This window comes from Oryzias latipes, chromosome 5, assembly GCF_053564925.1.
Source record: "Oryzias latipes strain Hd-rR chromosome 5, Olatipes_Hd-rR_3.1".
Lineage (NCBI taxonomy): Eukaryota > Metazoa > Chordata > Actinopteri > Beloniformes > Adrianichthyidae > Oryzias > Oryzias latipes.
Genome location: NC_136241.1, coordinates 5555873 through 5576812, shown reverse-complemented (window position 1 = coordinate 5576812; position 20940 = coordinate 5555873). Strand labels below are relative to the sequence as shown.

At 40.5% G+C, this 20940-nt stretch overlaps 1 protein-coding gene across 2 annotated transcripts in view; it reads left to right on the top strand.

Moving 5' to 3' along the window:
• The window catches only part of LOC101166104 (zinc finger protein 385A), an 86870-nt gene that overhangs the window by 46794 nt on the left and 19136 nt on the right, over positions 1 to 20940 (top strand). For both annotated transcript variants that reach the window (XM_078946891.1, XM_023954741.2), the window contains exons 2-3: positions 7377 to 7522; positions 16170 to 16280. In XM_078946891.1, the coding sequence (XP_078803017.1) occupies positions 7377 to 7522; positions 16170 to 16280 (257 nt within the window). The remainder of the gene's footprint in view (positions 1 to 7376; positions 7523 to 16169; positions 16281 to 20940) is intronic.

Genomic DNA, 20940 nt, shown 5'->3' with positions numbered 1-20940 from the left:
TGATCTAGAAGAAATCCAAGAATCTGGAAAACTTCACCTGCTGTTCATGATATGAATCAAATTGTTGTTAAAATAAATAGTTACACCCCTGCATATTTGGTTGAAGTTAAATAACAAAAACAAGGTGTTACATGCAGGCAACCCTCAAGCTGCCAAACAGCACAAATTATGTCAATAATCACACATCTGACGAGCAAAGGTCAGATAGATGTGTGCTGCTCCCGCTGTGCATTCCCTTCTGATGTTGTTGCAGGGATGTTTTTAATAGACATACGCTGCCTCCAAAACAGATGGCCTTTGCTGTGTACATTAACCTGCAGGTTAACAGCCTTTCATACTTCCTCCGGTCACCTTGGACTCACCTCAAACCAGGCAGCTCCCTCCCCCTTCCCCAGTGCTTCCGCCGTCTTTCCACCTCATCTCCCTCCCCTCACCCAGACCTCTTTTATTTGCTCAGCTGACTTTATCTCTTCAACCTGCCATCACGATGCCATCTTTCATGCCTTGGTCATCATTATTTCAAATAGAATTGTTGGTTGAAATCTGGCACAGTAGGACATATTTTTCACAACATAAGAAAGAAAATAATGCCTATTATTATCATTAGAATTGCAACAAGGAAACGTCTGCAAAGCTGTGACTCTTCTAGAACTGCTTAAAATCAGAAAAAGTGGGTGCAAAAAAAAAAAAAAAAAAAAAAGACAAGCAAATCTCAAGAGTGCTGCACAGACGCACATGAAACACCCACACGCATTTCCAGTACAAGAGGACTTCTGAGAGTTCTCTGTAAGGAGGCATTTAAGTGTGGCCACTGGAGTGCAAAGCATCCATCATTAAAATAAAGTGCAGGGTGAAATCAAATGCGTTCCCCTTCACCGGCACTTGGCTTTCCTCTTCACTTCACCCTTTCCTTGCTGTCCAGATCTCACACAGAGAAACACAACATTAATCAGTATCAAACCTATAAGTTACTTCTTTTCAGAGGATCATTCATTCGCTCTACAAAGGTTTGTGTGTGCGCGCCATCGTCTGCCCCCCGCCTGGGTTGAAATAGCTGCCTTTGACTTGAGGGTAAGCTTAGCTGCGGTAAATTGGATTTCATGCTCAGTCCTTCGCAGGAGCAGTGTGCGACACTGAGACAGAGCCATCCTCCCCCCTGCATCACGGCAAAGTTAGCACTGCCAAAGGTTACAAGCACAGCTACGTCGCATTTATGCCACACTTGCAGCAAAGCCATTGTCAGCTCAATCAAAACTGTCGATGGACAGTTCCAAGTCACGGCAATGAAAAGTCACAGATCTTCAACATGCCGTCTACCAGCAAATGAGGCTGTTTTTTGCACGAGCCCATGGAGAGTACATGGAAAGTAAAGAAGCTCACAGCGTAACATTCATGCTGTCACCGCAGAGTTCTGGTTCTGCTGCAGAGGCAGTAAGCCAGATATTTTAGGGGGAAGCTAATCCAACACAGACAGTCATTTCATAGTTATCAGCGCACAGCAGGCCATTTAGATGCTGATGTGATGTGGCTGGCATTGTGCACCCAGGCAGTCCAGTTGAGCTGACAGGTCTTGAACTAAAGGTGGTTGCATTTTTTACTCTTCTTTTCTTTTTTCTGGCACGCCCTGCAGTGTTTCTGCTTCTCATCAGATTTCATTTTTGTATACGGCATGCTGCACAATCTGCTGTCTCCTTCCCACCTTGTGGAATACAAAGACTAGGGTGGGCAGAGACAACAGAGAGGCTGCCTGGACGCCGCTGACTTTGACATTACCTCTACGATCATTAAATCTAAATTGGCTAAATAAATTGCCAATTTGAGGGGGCTTTAGTCACATCGTATTAGTTTGTGAATGTCTGAACGTGCACACGATGTGGATCATGAAATCCAGACAAAAGGATTTCATCTCTAGGTCTAAGTAGTTGTTTTTATTTCTTCCTTCATGTAATTTTACTTCTTTTCCAACAAATCCTCACTCACAATCCACACAGAAATCCAATAAACCATTACACAGCCATTGATCCTTTTCCTCATCCAAACATTTGAATTAAAAAAAAGCTGGTAAAAGGTCAGAACGGTGTGTTTATACCAACAGAAAGAATGAGCTGTAGATATTGAGGCTTGGATTTATTGAGTTTGGCAGCTCTTTAACACTTTAACACTCCTACGAATGTCTTCAATCAATGCCTTCCCCCATCGCATGGTTTGCTGCTGAAGAGTTGCAGCCTCCACTTATCTGATGTCATTGTAAATCACTCAGGAAAAGGGTAGGTCAGGGTAGGATGCGGCCACACTCACACTATGAGCATCTCAAGGTGCTTGGAAAATGTGACACAGAAAATAATATGTGAAAACTTTAAATAAACCCCTCTACTGTATGCTTCTGGATTATAAATACGATTTATGATGGGCAGGCGTGATTTGACCTTTGAGTGGTAATGCAGAGTGAAATGAGCTGCAAATTTACTAGAAGCGTGTTAGGAATACGATTCACTAAACAAACAGTGATGACACCAATACTGGGCCACACAGACTAAGAAGACCTTATTGGCTCCCTGTCTGCACACAACTAACATTTTTCAGCACGTGTCCTTTTGCTTTGGTCTACGTAGCATAAATGTGTCAAAGAAACCAATGATGACTGAAAATGACTATAAATGTTCATAGAACGTAAATGCAAACAGACCAGTGTTAATTTAGCAGAACCACTACTGTTGCTCAACTACTTTCTGTTCAAGGGGGCCAAGACTTCTAAATCTGGTAAAGGGAGTGAAAAAAATTAAATATAAAAGGTCAAATACATGGTATACTGTTCTCTTTATAGAGTATAACTATTTACATTGTGTTGACACCAAATGGTTTATTTTTTATTCCTAATAACAAGTAAGAAGTTAAAGGAATCCAAAGAACAACTCCCAAGTGTTTTTGGGTGTTTTTAACATGTTCTTGTAGCATTTTTCTCATGATGGAGAACATACGTAGATACAGAGTTTAAGAAAACTGAATTTCTGAGTATTTCTTTTTTCAAATCATCGCAAATTAGGAGCAAAATTGGGAGCAGATGAGCAAAATGGAGTTTGAAAAAAAATTATGTTTGTAATGCAAAAGCTCCAATCGGTGCGCCACAAGCTCCGCTCCATTCTGATGCACAAAAAGATCCATGTACGTCTTTGTTTTTCCTCGTCTGAGCTGAAATCTGGATCAAAACTGGATAGTTCTGGTGTTGCTCTCCGTATTTGTTGCAACGCCAATATTAACCTCGACTCGTTAGGGCCTGCAAGTTTGCAGGGAAGCAGGTTAACCGATGGATGATAGGAAGTAGGGGCGGGCCACTGGAGGATCCTACACCTTAATGTTGGTGGGATCCTGAGACACCAGCAGCTTCAGATATGCGTTTGCTGTTCTGTAATGATATTTTAGCAGCTGCTTTCTTAATTAGATGTATTTGTCTGGCAGAAACATTCCTCATTCTGCCTTTATCTGCACCAACCCGTGTTTCTCTGAATGAGCAACAAATCTCTTAATAGTACAAAGAACACGCTTATGTTTTCCCGAAATATCCATGGTTTTCATATCTTGTCAAGGCATTCACCTATTTCAAGATTCTCAGCAGCACATAGATCCTTTTTCTTTCCAAATACTGCTTGAAAATGTTGGTCTGCTTAATAATGTGGAACGTCCTTCTTTAGTAGTTTTTCCTTTAATTAGGTTCACCTGGTAAACTAACTATCACAGGTGTCTGAGATTGATGTCAGCGGCTCAAAGAGCCCAGAGACACAATATCATCAATGAGTTTAATTGAAATACCAAGAATTTTATCTTTTTGACACTTAAATACAATTTGCATAATTAGTTGGAGCACACTGCATGTAGGGGAACTTTCATGGAACACTGGTCTGGTCACCGACTGTCAGCTGTCTGGATGCAGAGTGAGATGCTTCCCAGTGGAGGTGCAGATGTTTCTTTGAGCTTGTCCTCAGAGATGTGGGTATCGAGGGAAAGGCAATAGAGAAGTTGAGATCTGATCAACTTCAGCTGGACCATCTACATGGATGTATGATGTTGAAAGATCCAAACACTCCATGATTTCAAGATTATCACTGCAATGTGTCCAGACACATCTCTAAAGGTAGAGGCATCTGTGAATGTGTTCCTACCGTATTCCATCCGTATACAGTTCATCAATGACTTTATAAATCAAATTTAATAACAATAAAACAGACAATACTTTCATCCAAAAACTGCTAGATGAATTTTTCTTGGTTGTTTTGAATAACTTGAACACACAAAGACGCTTCAAGTTATCTAAGAAACCAGCTTGTGGTAAAGAAAGACTTTACACAAAAAAAGTACAAAAAAAGGCCACCAGTCTCTTAAACAATAATTGTTTATCATACTGTTGCTAGGAAGAAAACAAACACATGACATTTTTAGAAAACCATACATTTTCTATGTTTAAGCTGCAAGTTTAAATATATATTTTTGTGAATGTCAGGTGTCCCCTAAAATACTTGGGTATTTATTTGAAAAAACAACCCTAGCAATGAAATGAAGCACTGAAAATAAAGATTATTTTTAATGTTGATTTACTCAGACCTGAATAAGAGAACTCAGTATTTTATGTTCAGTTGGAGAAACGCGTCTCATCGTGGAATAACAGCACGTCTTTGTGTGATAAAAACGATGTTATCACTCAGTTTTCCTGCTTTCACGCAACATGCTGCTAGAGAATACGCTGCAGAACATTTAAGCTGTGACCTCCAGATTTATATATTTTTTTTTGTACTGTCTGAACGATTTTCCTCTGGAATGCTGTTAAAGAATGATAACTACAGTTCAGTTTTATTTGCATCTGCCTCATTTGGAGGAAGAGGGGAAGAGCCAGAGGGGGAGTTTCCCCTCCACCTGGTTTTCTTCCTGGAAGCACATTCCTTTAGAGTCCAAGAGAGCTTATGCCACTGTTATTATCAAATTGTCTTTTCTTTTTCTTCTGTTCGACCAACTTTTCTTTTTAAATTCCAAAAAGCCATCAGCTGTGATGATAAAGTGGCAGAAATAAAAAAAGTCACAACGCAGATTTTCCCAGGAGAAAGGATAATACAGGATTCTCTTTGTGCATTTACTTCTAAAGAGAATATTGCAGGAAGCAGATGTGAAATGGAGAGTTTAAAGGAGAATGATGATGATGATCAACTCAACAGAAGGACTGGTGCTGGAGAGGGCAGATGGGGATGCAGAGGCAGGCAGACCGCGTAAAAGACCATGAAATGGAAAAAGAAAACCGTTCATCGTGAGAGAAAGAGTGGTAGAGAGGGAGAAATGAAGAGAAGGCTGATATCTGCAGCTTCCCAGCTGCGAAGTTTAAGGAGCTTAGCCTTCCTGCCCATCACAGTAGACTCCTCAAGAGCAGACATTCACCACTGCTGAGCCACTACCCAGAGTAAAGTGAGCAAGCAAAGAGGAGAGGCGTGGGCGGAGAGGGGGACTCAGTAATCTAACATCATAAAAATTGATGGTTTGAGTTTAAAATAGAGTAGAGAGGAGGAAAAAATAGATACATGAGTCACAATTTGTTGTGCACAAATGTTCTAGGATGTTTTGCTGCAAAGAAGCTGTTAAGAGATCCTATGAATTTCTTTTAGTGCTAGAATGAATGCTGCAAATCCTAGTTATGCACTTTAAATCTGCTATGAATGGGAAACATGGCAGAAAGCTTTTATCAAACCCAAAACCATGTGGGTTTTTTTTTTTACAAATGTAGATAGAAAGGGTTAATTTTTAAAAATCTTGTAGGAATACCCATCTGCAGGGTGTTGTAACCCTTTAGCATCAGAGATGTCCTTGGCGACATCTACATAACACACGCTCTTTGAACTAACGCAATTCTTTGGCCGTTCACATGATCAACGGGAATCAGCTAATTCTGATGTGGAGAAAAGCAGCGTTTCATCTCGGCTTTGCAACAATATGCAGAGAATTACAAACATAAAGTGTTGTATATCTGCTGTGCACTGTTATTGACAAAAGGTGCTGCTTTACGTTACATTAAAGTATAAACTAAGCGTGAAGTGCATAACCGCACAAAGCCACTTTTCTCTGTGACAGAACCAGCTGATTCACATAGACTGCATAAACACCTCACTACTATGCAGTGCTGCATATCAGCGCAAAGCTGCTTTTCTCCGGATGGAATTTGGCCTTCGTCGCAACTGCCCTTCCAGGTGGACAAGGCTGTTTGTGGGCAAAAAATGAGCAAATCTGTATGGGGTACGCAGGTGTTCAAGGCATAAAGGGGAAGTAGGTGAGATGCAGGTATGTTTTATGTACTTTTGTTTTGCACAAGGGCATAAAATTAGACTATCAGAGTGTAGTTTGTGTGGGCTTCCTATGGGCATCCTATAGGCACTTAGGTATCACATGCACACCCTGTGGATGCAGCGTTTACGTGCGGTCAGTAAGCAAATGCTCACTAGTAAAGAGCCATTGCGTGCAATTTATCTATGAAAGACTGTGGCGTAAGGACACCGTGCGACAGCATCACGTGTACGTCATGAGTGAATGTAACTTCCAGTATCCTTACAAATACTTCATAGCACAGTTACCACTCGCATAACAATGGTATGTTCAGTTTTCCTGACATCCCTTGAAGTGGTCACACTAGCCTCAAGGGAACCGCAAAACACACCTGCGCTCCTTTTAAGATCCAACTCTTAAGATGCAACTGCTCCTCTCTATGACCCTCTACAGAGCCGACCATCCCAAAAAACCTGCAGCACGTACGAGTCAACCTCTGTACAAGTGCATGTGTCTAAAGCTTTAGCTCAATGAAAATTGTAGATAGAATTTTTTTTCAACTGACACTCAAAAAAAGGCTATGATATTTAACCACATGCACTTCAAATATATTTCCAGAACTGGTAGGAATTTTTTAAACTTAAAAACCACTTATCCACTGTAAGCAGTTCCAATGCATTAGCCTTCCTCAAATGACCCTAAAAGTAAACACATATATAATACATACATAATTAAGAATCCAATGATACCAACCAGGAGCAGAACCAAGACAAGCGCCAAGAGATGATTACAGTGACAGACCGCAGCTTTAACAGTTAAGCAAATAAAACCAGGTGAACTCGTGGCACAATGAATACAGCAAGAAAACCACCATAGAACGCAAATAAATAACTATACCAAATCCAAGAAAACAAAAAGGCACCATGCAGTTCTACGGTTTTGTGCTTCAAACACATTTGATCAAATGGATGCTTTTTTATTGCTGTTGCCTTCATATGTGTGTTTTCAGAGTGGCATTTTTCCTTCCACCCTATCATCACTACTATAAACCTCTGCACTGTTTTTTTGTCCTCTGACCACAGGAAGTGTAAACCGACCCGGGCCGGTCCCTGCCTTCCTCAGGAGCCCATCAGTCATCCCGCCCCCCCTGGACATGAAGCCCTTCCTTCAGTTTCCTCTGGAGCCCTCTCACCCCGCCAGCATTGGCCTCTTTCACAACTTTAATACTGTGAGTGCTGAATGAACACACAGCATCACAGAGTGTGGGATTGTCTGACATGCAGTACATTTATATTTTTTTTGCGTCCGCAGTCGTGTGACATGTGATTGTGGCGTGAAATATGAGATGATGATAAGTGACACCTTTTAATTTCTGATTTGGCAGTTTCAACACAATTGAGAAAGTGCTCAACCAGGTGGCTTACTGCTATGAAATGACTCACAGCTAATTAATTGAAATAGAGAACATGCTGTGCTCCTGCAGTCAGCATTTTCTGGGGCTCATTCTCATTTCCAGATTGCATTTCATGTGAAGGTCAACATGGTCACAAACATTGACATGATCACACAAACACACACACAGAGATGCATACATTATCTGTCCTTTCTTCTGCACATGCTCACATAAAATTAAACCTCTGCTTCTTCATCATTCAATATAGCCGCAAATGTCAAAGGATCCTAATTTAAATGACGCTCCCTTTGCAAAAGGAAAATGCACATGTCTTGAACGGTGCTGTCAATTTGTGATGGACTGCTGCAACTTCATGACTGCCAGTTTTTTAAAAGGGAACAACTCACCCAGCTTTGACTTTAGAAACTGTAGGAGTTGAAAGGACTCAGAGGACAAAGACACACAATAACACCATTTATTGTTTCCAATACAGTTTCTGTTTGGCAGGAATTGTTGCTGTTAACCAGTCAGTAAAGAGCACATTTATTTTGTTATAATTACTTGTGTGCATTTCTTACTGCATTATATATTTTACTTTGTGTTTTATCTGTTACATTTATACTATTTATTTTAGTAATGCGCATTTATATTAATGCAAATACTGGCATCTAAAATAATAGAGCATAGACAGGTAAATCTCAGCATCTGGAAGTTGAAAGACTTTTTGCTGTCTTGTTAAAACCTCAGTCATAACTACCCTTAAAGCTGGAAAGGGGCTGTCTGCGGATGAGAAATGGTCAAACCTGTGTGGCATACATAGGTGGTCCACACAAAATATCAAGATCATTAACCACACAGTGAGCAAAATGTTGATGTACATTTTTTCAACGGGCATGCTGCTGGCATCAAGTTGTAGCGAACAACCCATTAGAGGTGAAGGCAGTCAGTGGTAATCTTGAAGGGGGCGCATGAGCAGCAGAAAAAAAGGGCTTTTTTTTCCTAGATTAAAACCACCCATTTCCGCGTAAAATTAATTAAATTTCCGTTAGGACGCCCTTACTATCCTGTCCACTTGCTGCTATGATGACCCTCATGTTGCGCTGTCTGTTTAGAACATGCTGGGGGGGGGGGGGGGGGGGGTCGTGCATGCGGGGGAAACAACTTGGAGCTACAGATTCTATTATGTAAATTCCAGATAGAACAACTTCCTTTAACCCTTGTGCTATCTTAGGCACTTTAACGTTGGGGGTGGGGTCATCTAGACCCACTAGACAGTGCGCTGAACCTTTTTTCTTCAATGATTTGTGATCTTCACTGGTGTCCATGAATTACATGAAATCTTTCCACCTTTATCCACCTTTGTCATGGTAGGGAGAACACGTCAATGTAAGGGTGGGGTCATCTCAGATAGCACAAGGGTTAAAGCTTTTCACAAGCAGGTTTTGATTGGCATGGACTTTGATCTACAAGCATTATTTTTCTTCTCAGAGCTACTATATTTGGAATAATGCAGATATTCCATACAAAAACAAGAGTATTTTTTTCTTGAAAATTGGTTTAAAAAGAGCATTTCTCTTGTGACACAGCTGATTAATCCACAAGGTAACCTGATGTCATTTGTTGAGTTTCTGTCCACCTATAGTCTGCATGTCTCACCTGCAGAGTTTTCGTTGGTTACTGGAGACATCCCAGGTGGTGTTAGACTTCTGTGCAGCAGTTCTCCTTCAAATACTCCATGTTCTCCTTCAAAATTAACAGAATTGTGTTGTGGATAAAGATGTTTTTCAACTGGCAGGAATAATCAAAGTATCTGTTCTTTGTTTCATAATGAGATTGCCACAAAACCGCATGTTATGTCTTACTGGAATAGGTTTGGCTGTAGAATTTAGTGGGAAAAGGTTTGGTCCCTGCCGCAAAAAGTATTTTATCACCAATAAAATTAAAGAAATTTCTTTCAAAATTCTTCATAAAATTTATCCTGTGAAACACGTCTTTACTAAGTTTAAAAAAGATCTGGACATAAACTGTTCATTTTGTCATTCCTCACCAGAAACTGTGCCTCATCTTTTTTGGTATTGCTCCTTCACTCAAGTATTTTGGAAAGATTTGATACATTTTGTAAGAACTCATCCACAGTATGTGAATATTATAGATTATTCGATGATCATATTTTTTGGGATATTTTACACAAGGAAGACTTAATGCAGAGAAAATATATGTAGTTAATTTACTTATAATTATGGCTAAATACTTTATACACAAGTGCTAAAAAAAACAACAACAGTATTTTATGTTTTCCAGAAAGAAATGATACTGTATGTAAACAGTATAAAATCCTCCAGTAACAAAAAAGCTCTTGGAACAGTTGAAACATGGTCTCTTTTGAAACTTTAACAAATTCCTTTGCCTTTATTGTTTTTTTTTTGCTTAACCTGTTTTACATTGTCATTATTATGATTTTTTTGAAGTTCTGTTCATTTCCATGGCAAACATGAAAATTGTCTTTTGCACACAGTGTGGAGTATTGTATTTGCTATTTTCTATATGCAATATTTGTAAATAAAGAAAAAAAAAACTTGGAGCTGCAGAGGTGTGAACAGGTAGAGAGGCGGGGCTTAGAGTGACCGCTTATGATTCCAGACCCGCACCAAAGACAGAAAAGTCTAATGAAGGTTGTGGAAAATGGAAAAAAAGATCAAAGGAAACATCAGCTCATAAATAATTAAGATAATAGTAATTAATACATATTCTGATAGCATTTTGAATCAATACAAGTATTGCCAAATGGATTATTCAATTCAATTCAATTCAATTCCATTTTATTTGTATAGCCCAAATTCAAAAGAATAGTTGTCTCAACTATCAAATATCACGATATATATAGGCAAAACGATTTTTTTGAACACACCAAGTGTTGCGGCTCCCTGTGCTTTCATTTCTGTGGGAAACTGATCCAAATGGCTCTTTGAGAGGTACAGGTTGCCGACCCCTGGCCTAAACTGATAATCATTTTGGCCAAAACATTTAGACGTGTTAGATATTTATAAATCCTCCAATCCATCGATCTGCAGCCCTGGTTCATTCTACAGATTGGTTGTTGCAAGAAAAATCTTTCTCGATAAAGACATTCCTTAATAATCATTTATTTCCGTCATTCATTCATCCTCTAAATCATGGGGCTGCCAGAGCCTATCCTGGCCACTCCTGGCCAGGGGACACCCTGGACCCCTTTTTTTTGTACTCTCTGCTGCTAGCTTGCTATGGAGAAATATTTATGCCACCACGTTCCACACAAAACTTTCTAAGTTGCAAATGAATTAAAAGTAAAAACAGGAGATTTGAAAAAGAAAAAGAAAAAATTTGAAAGCAAAAATAAAAACTTTGAAAGCCAAAAACAAACAAACTTTAAAGTAACATAAACAATTTGAAAGCAAATATGGAATATCTTCATTCTCAAGATTGTTTTGTGTGCAACGTGGCGTAAATATTACTCCTTAGCTTACAGCTACAACCCCAACCTAACATTAGTGGTGCAACAAAGATGTTAAGCAATGTTGGAGCTGTCCAGCCGTCCAGATTTGATCCAGATTCCAGCTCAGACCAAGAAAACAAAGACGGACATGGATCTATTTGTCTGACAGTGGATGATCAGAATGAAGTGGAGCAGGAAACTCCTGACTCATCACAATTTTGAATAAGGAAATAATCAGAAATGCAGTTTTAAAACTTAATTTTCTTCATAGATGTCCTCCAGCATGAGAAAAATGCCACAAGGACTTATTAAAACACAAAAAATACCATTCTTGTTGGATTGGACTGTTTTAAACTTCTTTTGCCATTTTAAGTGAAGGTAGTCTTTCTTTCATTTTTATGCGAACGTCCTTCGTGAATGCCTGTAGGATGTCTGCACAAACTACACTCGGATTTTCCTATTCCTAACAGTCAGGCTGCATCTGAGGAGCACTTATCACATGAACAGCACCAAAGGAGTCCTTGTCCAGTCTACAGAATTTGGTGGAGGGTTAAAAAAAATGAAAAATGCGTACGGCATACCTGCGTCTTGCCTACTTCATCCTATGTGTTGTTAAAGTGTTTGCTGCATGCTTGTAGAAAAAAAGGTGCTCTAACATTTTTATTTCATTGTCTCACTGAGCAGTCTATACCCTTGATTTTTTTTATAGTGGGCCACCTGCGTTTGCCAATTTTTGAGCCACAGACCCGCCCGCAAGGGCAGTTGTGACTAAGGCTTAAACTCCTGTATTTGTAAGACTTACTACATTGAATATTGAATTCACTTAAAAGGTTGCCTAATTGATAAATATATGCAAAAATCATGCAAAATTCCACTATTGGGCAGACAGACTCAGAGCAGCTTATGCTATGTTTACAGTTGCTTTTTTTCTTCCTTACTTTAAAATCTTAGAATGAACCATAGGGATGACAGTATAGCGAAAGCCAAAATAAAACACACACGCATTTATTTATTTATTTTGTTTTCAGAAACACTGATGTTTTTCAAATTGGGAGTAAGACCCAAAGTAAGGAACAGACTGTTCTCTGATCTCTGACTAATATCCTGTTGAATGTGTGCTTGCACTGACATTGTCAGCTTATGTTCTCAGCAGAGGAGAGCTTCTGTTGCAGGGAGGTGGCGACAGTAGAGAGCCTGGCAGAGGCCAGACAGAACATGATACAACATCCAGCTGGGAGGGATGCTGCTGGAGCTTAAACGTTAAAAAACATGAACGACTTTGGCATGTTGTAATTTCTTAAGAGCTAAACTAACAGAACAGAGAATTGTTCCTTCCTGTAATATTTTGGTAGTGGGAACAAAGGACCACGCTCAGGGGCTCAACGTTACACAGTCAGGATTTTGCTCCTCTCATCTATCTCTTAACAATAGCCCCATTTAACCAAAGACTAAACTAAACAGAAAAACTGTAACACTATGATATAACCAAATTCATGTAGGGTCACCCAAATGTGCACTTCAGTGAATTCAGAAAAAAGCAACCGTGTTAAAAAATATATACCTTTCTACAGCCTTTAGTTAAAAAGTATTATTGAAAAATGTTGCCCTCTCAACTTTGTAGATAAACAGGTCAGATGGAGGGAATGATAAAACAGTTTAAAAAAGATTGTCTATTTCTAAATAATAATTTGCAGTTTTTAACAACTACATCGAAACAACGAGACCTGGTGAGACTAATAATAAAGAAATCCCAGCACATATGTGAAAAGTAGATTGGTTTTACAAAGTAGGAAGGACAAGTGTCACTATTTGAGCGTAGGGTGGTGTAAGGGGAGACAGAAAATAGAGTAATAAGTCAAAGAGGTGGAAATGGGACAGAAGCACAGACGGAGATCCTGTCGAGAACAGGTGGCTGAAGAAAGGCAGCAAACAGGCAGAGTAACAGGACACTAGAGACAGATCAACATGCTGCGCAACAGGCAGCTGCATGTGACAGACAGAACAGAGAAACGGGTCATTATTACTACCAACATATGCATCAGTATGAGAATCTCCCATGCGATGTGGCTGACAAACAATTCTAGAAATGGACTTCAGTCAAAATACCACAAGAGAGCTGATCAGAAAAGACGAGTTTCACATATGCATCATGTTTGAAACATTTCTAAAAGCAAACATTTCACATTTTCAGGACCCTTTGAACTTGTGTTATTTTTTAAACAACTGTACATTCGGGCCGACTCTAAATGCTCAGACTTGCACCCGTATAGGGGTTGACCCAAACGGGTGCTGCCGGTTCTGGATTTCAGGTCCGTAGAAGGTTGTAGAGAGAGGCGGCTGTCTCTTAAGGGGAGCGCAGATGTGTCTTGCAGTTCCCTTGAAGCTCGTACGGCCACTTTAAGAGATGTCTTGAAATTGAAAAAGTACTATTGCTGTACGTGTGGTAAGTGTAGAGTGAAATACTCTTAAGGATATGAGAAGTTGCACAAATTTATGACGTACCGGTGATGCTGTCGTTCAGTGCCCTTACGCCACACTGTAGTAGTTACTGACTCCTTCTTGTGTGCACATGATATCTAAGGCTTTATTCAGACTGAACATATTTGGTTTTCTTAAAGTGAACCAAAGTTTGTTTTCTCCGATAATCCGGAACAAATTTTCAGTCTGAATACACCCAAGAAGGGTTCGCTCTGAGATTCCTCAGTCTGAAAACAATTGGTCCTCTGAGCAGAACAACTGGACCAAAATGGCCTTTGTAGCTTACGTAAACAGAGTAGGAATGCAGCAACAAATAAGCCCTGGCCAAATGGAAAGCAACGATTGTCATATTATTAGACAGAGAAAAGCCCCTTGGTAAGGCGGGTGTTTGGTCATCACTGTGAGCAATCAGGAGATGTCCTCTCAGTGCCCTACCCACCAAATTTGACTGCACCCTTTAGTACAGTACACACAACCTTTACCCCACAACAATGTACACTCAAACACACATGCATTCACACAAATAAACATACAAGGAAAGTGGAACCTCTGATCTTCCGTATCCTGCCCTATCCCTGGCGGGGGAACCAGGCCCTCGGCGACGAAGGCCGTGTCCCTTGGGTGCTGGCTCGGCGGGGGTCTTCGTGTATTGTGTGGGAATGACCAGACACTCACTCTCTTTTTTTACATTCCATCATCCACCCCAGAAGAACAAAAACACTCACTCTAGCACAGGTGTTAGCTCACCTTTGCACTAATAGTTTGTGTTACTACATGAAATGTTTCACATGTGTTAAACTCATAAGTATGCATGTGTGAACGTTAGTTGTGTTGTGTACATTATGACGTGAAGATTTTTGGAGCCAACAGGTATGTCTGTAACATTTTAGTGTGTGTGTGGACAGGCCCCGCCCCTTTTGCATTTATTATACATCTACACCTGACAGTAATGATTATACATTTCCAGCAACCTCTCTAACATCACTCTCTCCTCTTTCCTCCTCTTCTTTTCCATCCGGTCCAACAAAAAACGGTTACAAATGTAAGTACTATGAATATAGTTTAGTCTTGATTACAAAATTACAGAAGGGGTTTATTCAAATATACACCTTGTGTGTCAGAAGATTCATAGAAATTTCCCTGTTTCTGTGGGACGCCTGTAGGATGTCAGCACATACTACACTCTGTCTGATTTCTAACAGTCAGACTTCACCATGAATAGTGTGCACTTATCTTGTGAACAGCACTAATGGACCACCTGTGCAGTCCACAGGATTTTGGGAGTTAAAAAAAAATGAAAAATATGTACAAACTGCCAGTGTCTTACATCTGCTTCACCCTCACTTACCCTTATTTGTTGAATGAGTGTTGCTCGCAGCATGCCCGTAGAATAAAATGTGCATGTGGTTCAGAAGTCCACGACCTTGATATTTCTAGCAGCCCATATCCACCCGTAAGGACTGTTGTGACTAAGATGTGATGAGAATAAATCCACTTTTACATTTTGAATTGGCTCCAACATAATCATTTGAAAACTTCCAGAAGAACATTTAGTAGTTTTCAAAAACATTTACAGACAAGACTCTTTTTATTTTAGCAGTTGAAAGTAAACATTTTCTGGCACCTTTATATATTGCAACAGCTCTTTCAACCATTTTTCTTTTGTTCTGTCGCAGTTAAGCATAGACATTACAGTGCAATAGACAGTTTAATTCACACAACAGTTTAACAAGCAGGCTGGGGAAACTGGGATTAAACCAGCAACCCTCCAGTAGAGGACCACATCATTTAACCCTTGTGCTATCTTAGATGACCCCATCCTTACATTGACGTGTTCTCTCTACCATGACAAAGGTGGATAAAGGTGGAAAGATTTCATGTAATCCATGGACACCAGTGAAGATCACAAATCATTGAAGAAAAAAGGTTCAGAGCACTGTCTAGTGGGTCTAGATGACCCAACACCCAATGTCAAAGTGTCAAGGATAGCACAAGGGTTAAAATCATGTGAAAATCAAAGGGTTGAACATGATTTCCCTTTCCAGATCTAGTCCTCAGTTTGATCACCTTAAATCTACTTTATCTGCTGATGTCTCAAAGGGATGTTTGATTAAATTGGGGGGTCTAATGCTGTGGAGAAACAGAGCACTGGACTCACAGTCACAACAGGAATTCTTTCAGAAAGGTAGAGTGTAATTAGGCCTCTAAACCTTGGATGAGTTAAAGCGTTTGAACAGCGCCCAAATACTCAATCACAGACGGGAGCACCAGCTGCTGCTGAGAAAACGCACACCTTCCTGTCCACATCAATCATGGCTCTCACATCAATTCAGCCTTCACTTTTAAATCTCAAAGCTTTCTCCCATCGGTCACTTGCCCTGTCATTCACTTTCACTTTTTCTTTGAAGTCTTCCCCTCTTTTCTACATTTACCAAGTTGGATTTTTGTGTACTCTGCAGGTAGAAAAAGCAACGCTGAAATTTGTCTGCGTTGCTGAATCTTTCATGTGACCTCTGGATTATCTCTCCTCAGATGGACCCTGTCCAGAAGGCTGTAATGACACACACCTTCGGGCCACCACTGGTTAAAACTAAGAGGCCAATTATCTCCTGCAACGTCTGTCAAATACGCTTCAACTCTGAGGTATGAAAACACAACCGGCTTCCGTTTTTCAGAAACACACTGAGCATGAAGCTTCAGAAGTTACACAACATCTAAAGGTTTAAACTCTGTGTGATTTTCTCCAGACAGAATGTTTTATGGGCTTTCATTACCTTGTTAATGATTTTATCATTAACCTCCTCAAGGCCGTGTCACACTGCCAAGACGTACATTGCTTCTTTTCCACAGATGAAATTTTGGTCTTTCGTGATACATGCGAAAGAGATTCATAAGTTCCTCATTTGTTGATGTGCGCAGACATCCGTCAAGAGTTTAGGACGGATAAAGATCACAACTTTTCCCACTTTTTCCACGTATATTCACCAGACCTGACCAGATTTCATCTGTGCAATGGATGGCTGTGTGACACGGCCTGCAGACTACTCTGTCTTCCTGTCTCCATGTTTAGTTTTGTACAACACGACAACCAAAGCCCATTTAACCCTTGTGCTATCTTAGATGACCCCAACCTTGCATTTTGTTTTGCATTGTGTTATTCCTACCATGATAAAGGTGGATAAAGGTGGAAAGATTTCATGTAATCCATGGACACCAGTGAAGATCACAAATCATTGAAGAAAAAAGGTTCAGAGCACTGTCTAGTGGGTCTAGATGACCCAACTCCCAATGTTAAAGTGCCTAGGATAGCACAGGGGTTGCATATGCAGACGGACTCATCACAGGTGTATGGAGGTGATTGTGTTGTTTTCACACCTGTCATACTACCTGGAGGACATGCTGTTGTTTAACATGTGTCTGCAGGTCAATGGTTTTCATTGTTTTAGGTGTTCCATCAATTTTGTTCAAGTCTACTTCATTTGTTTGGTTTAGTTTAAACAACAATTCCTCAGAAATTACTCTTGTCAGTTTGAAGTTCTAACAGTGATTATTGTGGGTTCCACTCTACCAACATTTTTCCTTCATTAACAGGATCACTTATATTCATTCATCTATGAATGAGTGGAGCTGGTTCAGATAAGAATCTTCATTCTTCATTCTTAGCGGCTGGGTAGCTCGGTTGGTAAGGTGGGAAGCTACCATGCAGGAAACCAGGGTTCGATTCCCGGAGGGGAATGAGCAATGGTACTGGGGGCAATTACCACATCAATGGCGAGCAGTTAACATCACCCAGTGAGGGTTCTTAGGCAAGACCCTTAACGCTTAACCGAGCGCGGTTTCGGCTGCAGCTCACCGCTTCCCAAGGGGATGGGTCAAATGCAGAGAAAGAATTTCCCTTCGTGGGATAAAATACAGTGTATAAAAAAAAATTATAAATAAGGAACAGGATGAAATTCTTGTAACGTGAGAAGGCTCAGTTGATATTTTGTCAATAGCATGCAGACACACTGCACTCTGCAGGAGACAGAAAATCAGGTCCAACACTCGGTAATGACGGCAGAGTGGCTCAAACAATACTTCACACTGAGTGATACTCAGTGCAGAGCTTAAGTAGGCTGTGGTTGATTGAGTCAGGTGTGCAGCATCCAGGAAGTGTGGTCAGGGGATGCTGGGAGTTGTAGTGTGGTTAGAACTCCATCATCTGTAAAATGTCTGCAGATGCTTTAGACTTTATTTGTAGACTAGATTTCCTGTAGGAACCATTCAAATGTGATCTAGATTTTCCCTTCAACCATTAATGTCAAAGTGGAAGCTAAAAAATCAGACACCAACTTTAACTTTGTCAGACTTTGAAGGTGTAACGTAAAAATAAATAAATAAATGGTCACTAAAACTGGTATTTTGTAAATATAATAATAAAAGTGAATCCCACTTTATTGGCAACATCCTCGTAACATTAGACAGGCGGTTGTTGAATATTGTTTATTATTATAGTTAGTGGGAACTTCTGCCTTAACAAATCCATATTTGGAGTAAAGACTCCTGGTTTTAGTCTGTTAAACATTTGTTTCTAAACTTTTTGTTTTTAATTATTTTTACACATTACCAGCGATTTAACGTTTCAAGAATGAGTCGGCTGTGGCTGAGAGAATCCAGTAGTTTTCCAGAATGAAACTTCCTTCATAATCCTATTATAAATAAATTAGAAAAAAGTTAGGTTGTGTGTTGTTGTTTTTTTGTCTGTGGCCCGGCACCAACTCTTCCACAGACCCAGCCTGTGGACCACTGTACTATTGTATGGCTCTGCTGTCTTGCGTTTTGGGATTTTTAGTTTTCAGATGTTGTTCCCTGTGCAAATCTGATTTGAGTGACACGTCAATGCTGAATGGGACGTTAATTGATTCAATTCAATTCAATTCAATTTTATTTGTATAGCCCAAAATCACAACAACAGTCGTCTCGATGGGCTTCGAAGTAAAACATGAAATCAAAAGGATCACGAATACAAAGAGTTCAATAGAAAAATACTAAAATGAACTAACAAACTGACTAAGCTATACTGGCATCCCTGCCCTTAGACCCCCCTTCGCGGTAAGGAAAAACTCCCAAAAAAAAACGGATTCCGGAAAAAACGAAGAAACCTCAGGGGTGCCCACATGAAGGAGGGATCCTCCCCCAGGACGGACAGGCGATTTACCAGAAATCTTAGAGAAGAATTAACTTATCTAAATCTACAACTACATATATAAAAGTCCAGCAGACGAGCTTCATCCAGCCGTGGTTGTGGGGACAGTCAAAGGCGCGAGTCGAGCCGGAGACAGGAACCACATCCAGGTGTAGGAGCAGGAGCAGAGATGAGGTACTCGGTCAGGTACAGAGCAGAGACGAGCCAGAGATGAGCCAGAGGCAGGATCCACAGCCAGGTGTAGAAGCAGGAGCAAAGGCGAGGTAAACGGTCAGGAACTGGAGCACGGATGAGCCAACTGGAGTCTGGAAGAACTCCCACTCCCCAGGAGGGGAGAGGAAAAGAGGGACAATACATGAATCGCACTGCACCAAACAGAGGCATGGAGAACTAAATGATAAATTATGATCAAGAATAGAGGAGAGGAAGGGTAGAAGTAAAAACAGGAAAGAGGACAGAACCCCAGTGCACCATAGTTACCCCAGCTTCAACTTCTAGCAGCCTTTTAAAAGAAATAGTTATTATTAAGTTTAATTTAAACAAATTAACATTAAGTTAAATAATCTCTGAATACTAACTAGTCTGACAATAAGCCTGTCCAAAGAGGAATGTTTTCAGTCTAGCTTTGAATGTAGAAACTGAATTGGCCTCTCTTACATGAGCTGGGAGTTTATTCCATAAGACAGGGGCTTGGTGACTAAACGCTCTACCTCCAACCGTACTTTTACTAATTCTAGGAACCACAAGCAGTCCTGCATTTTGCGAGCGAAGTGTTCTCATTGGATGGTAAGGGACTATGAGGTCCTTAATATAAGAAGGGGCCATTCCATGTAAGGCCTTATAGGTTAACAGGAGGATCTTGAACTTGATTCTGGAATCAACTGGGATGGAGGAAGCCTGCTGTTTATGGGCTGTCACCGTAACTCTAACCACAACATGAGCAGAAATCAAACAAAATCCTGATATAGAAGCATGGCTACAACAGCATTGCCATGATTAGGTGCAAAATATTTGTACTTTTTTATGTAGTGGTGTGCAGAGGACACGAGCAGGACGGCAGTCATCTGAAACTAGTGTAACACTGCCCTGCTCTCTGCGTCCAGCCATTAAATTACACCTCTGACCTATGCTCCTACACCTGTACCATGAGTGAGGAGGACTTTTATTGACATCGGCATCTACATGTTTACACACCCAGTGTACAAGTGTGGTTTGGTTTGCATTAAAAGTCCTGCAAGTTCACGAAGTTCATTTCCCGTCTGTGTTGTGTTTACTGAGGTGAACTGATGTTTGTGCTTCTTGATTTTGTGCTTCTGTTCTGCAGCAGACTGGGGGTGTAAAGCAGCATAGACTTAATAATGATGGCTTGCTCCTCTTGCAATATTTATCTTTTTTTTTAATGCTGTTTGAGGTGCAGCAGTTTACATGTTAAACAGGAACTTATTCATCCTGTGATCCGCTTAAATGATTTTCTCAGTTCAATAAGACTGATCAGTTGTGGTCATTGAGGCATTTTTTCATCACTGTAGCTGCACACTCATTTTATTCTAGCAGTTCCATTGACTGCAGGCCACAGAGGACAGCTTAGCCCACCACTTTTCACCTCAGCTCTGCTGCAAGGCTGACGTCACAGCGTGCTGCATTAGCCATCGTCACCACCGCTGCTCAGCGCTGGACACCTCTGCTTCTCTTTTCCTCCATCGTCCCCCTTCTCCTCAGGCGTGTTTTTATTCCCAGATCCTGCGTGTTTAGCAACTTTGCAATTCCCAGTTTCCTATTTTCCTTTTACATAACGTTATTTCACGCAGCATCTCTCTTTCCCCCAGCTCCTAAGCTTTTTTCCTCCTCCATTTCCTGTCGCAGCTCCTCGTCTTTTGTCGAGTAGATTTGGCTGCTGGACCAGCTCTCTCTGCTTTGACTGTCTTTGTTGGTTTAGAGATAAAACATCAAAGCACATTCTTCATGGTGAGAAAGGGGATTTTAGGAACATTCTCTTGCTCTCATTTTCTTCTTAAACCCCACTTCTGCCTCCTCATTCATTTAAATCATAATTTCCAATGCTGTGTAACAGCTTAACAGTCTGTTTCACTCACTCTGCTGAAAATATGATCATATTTA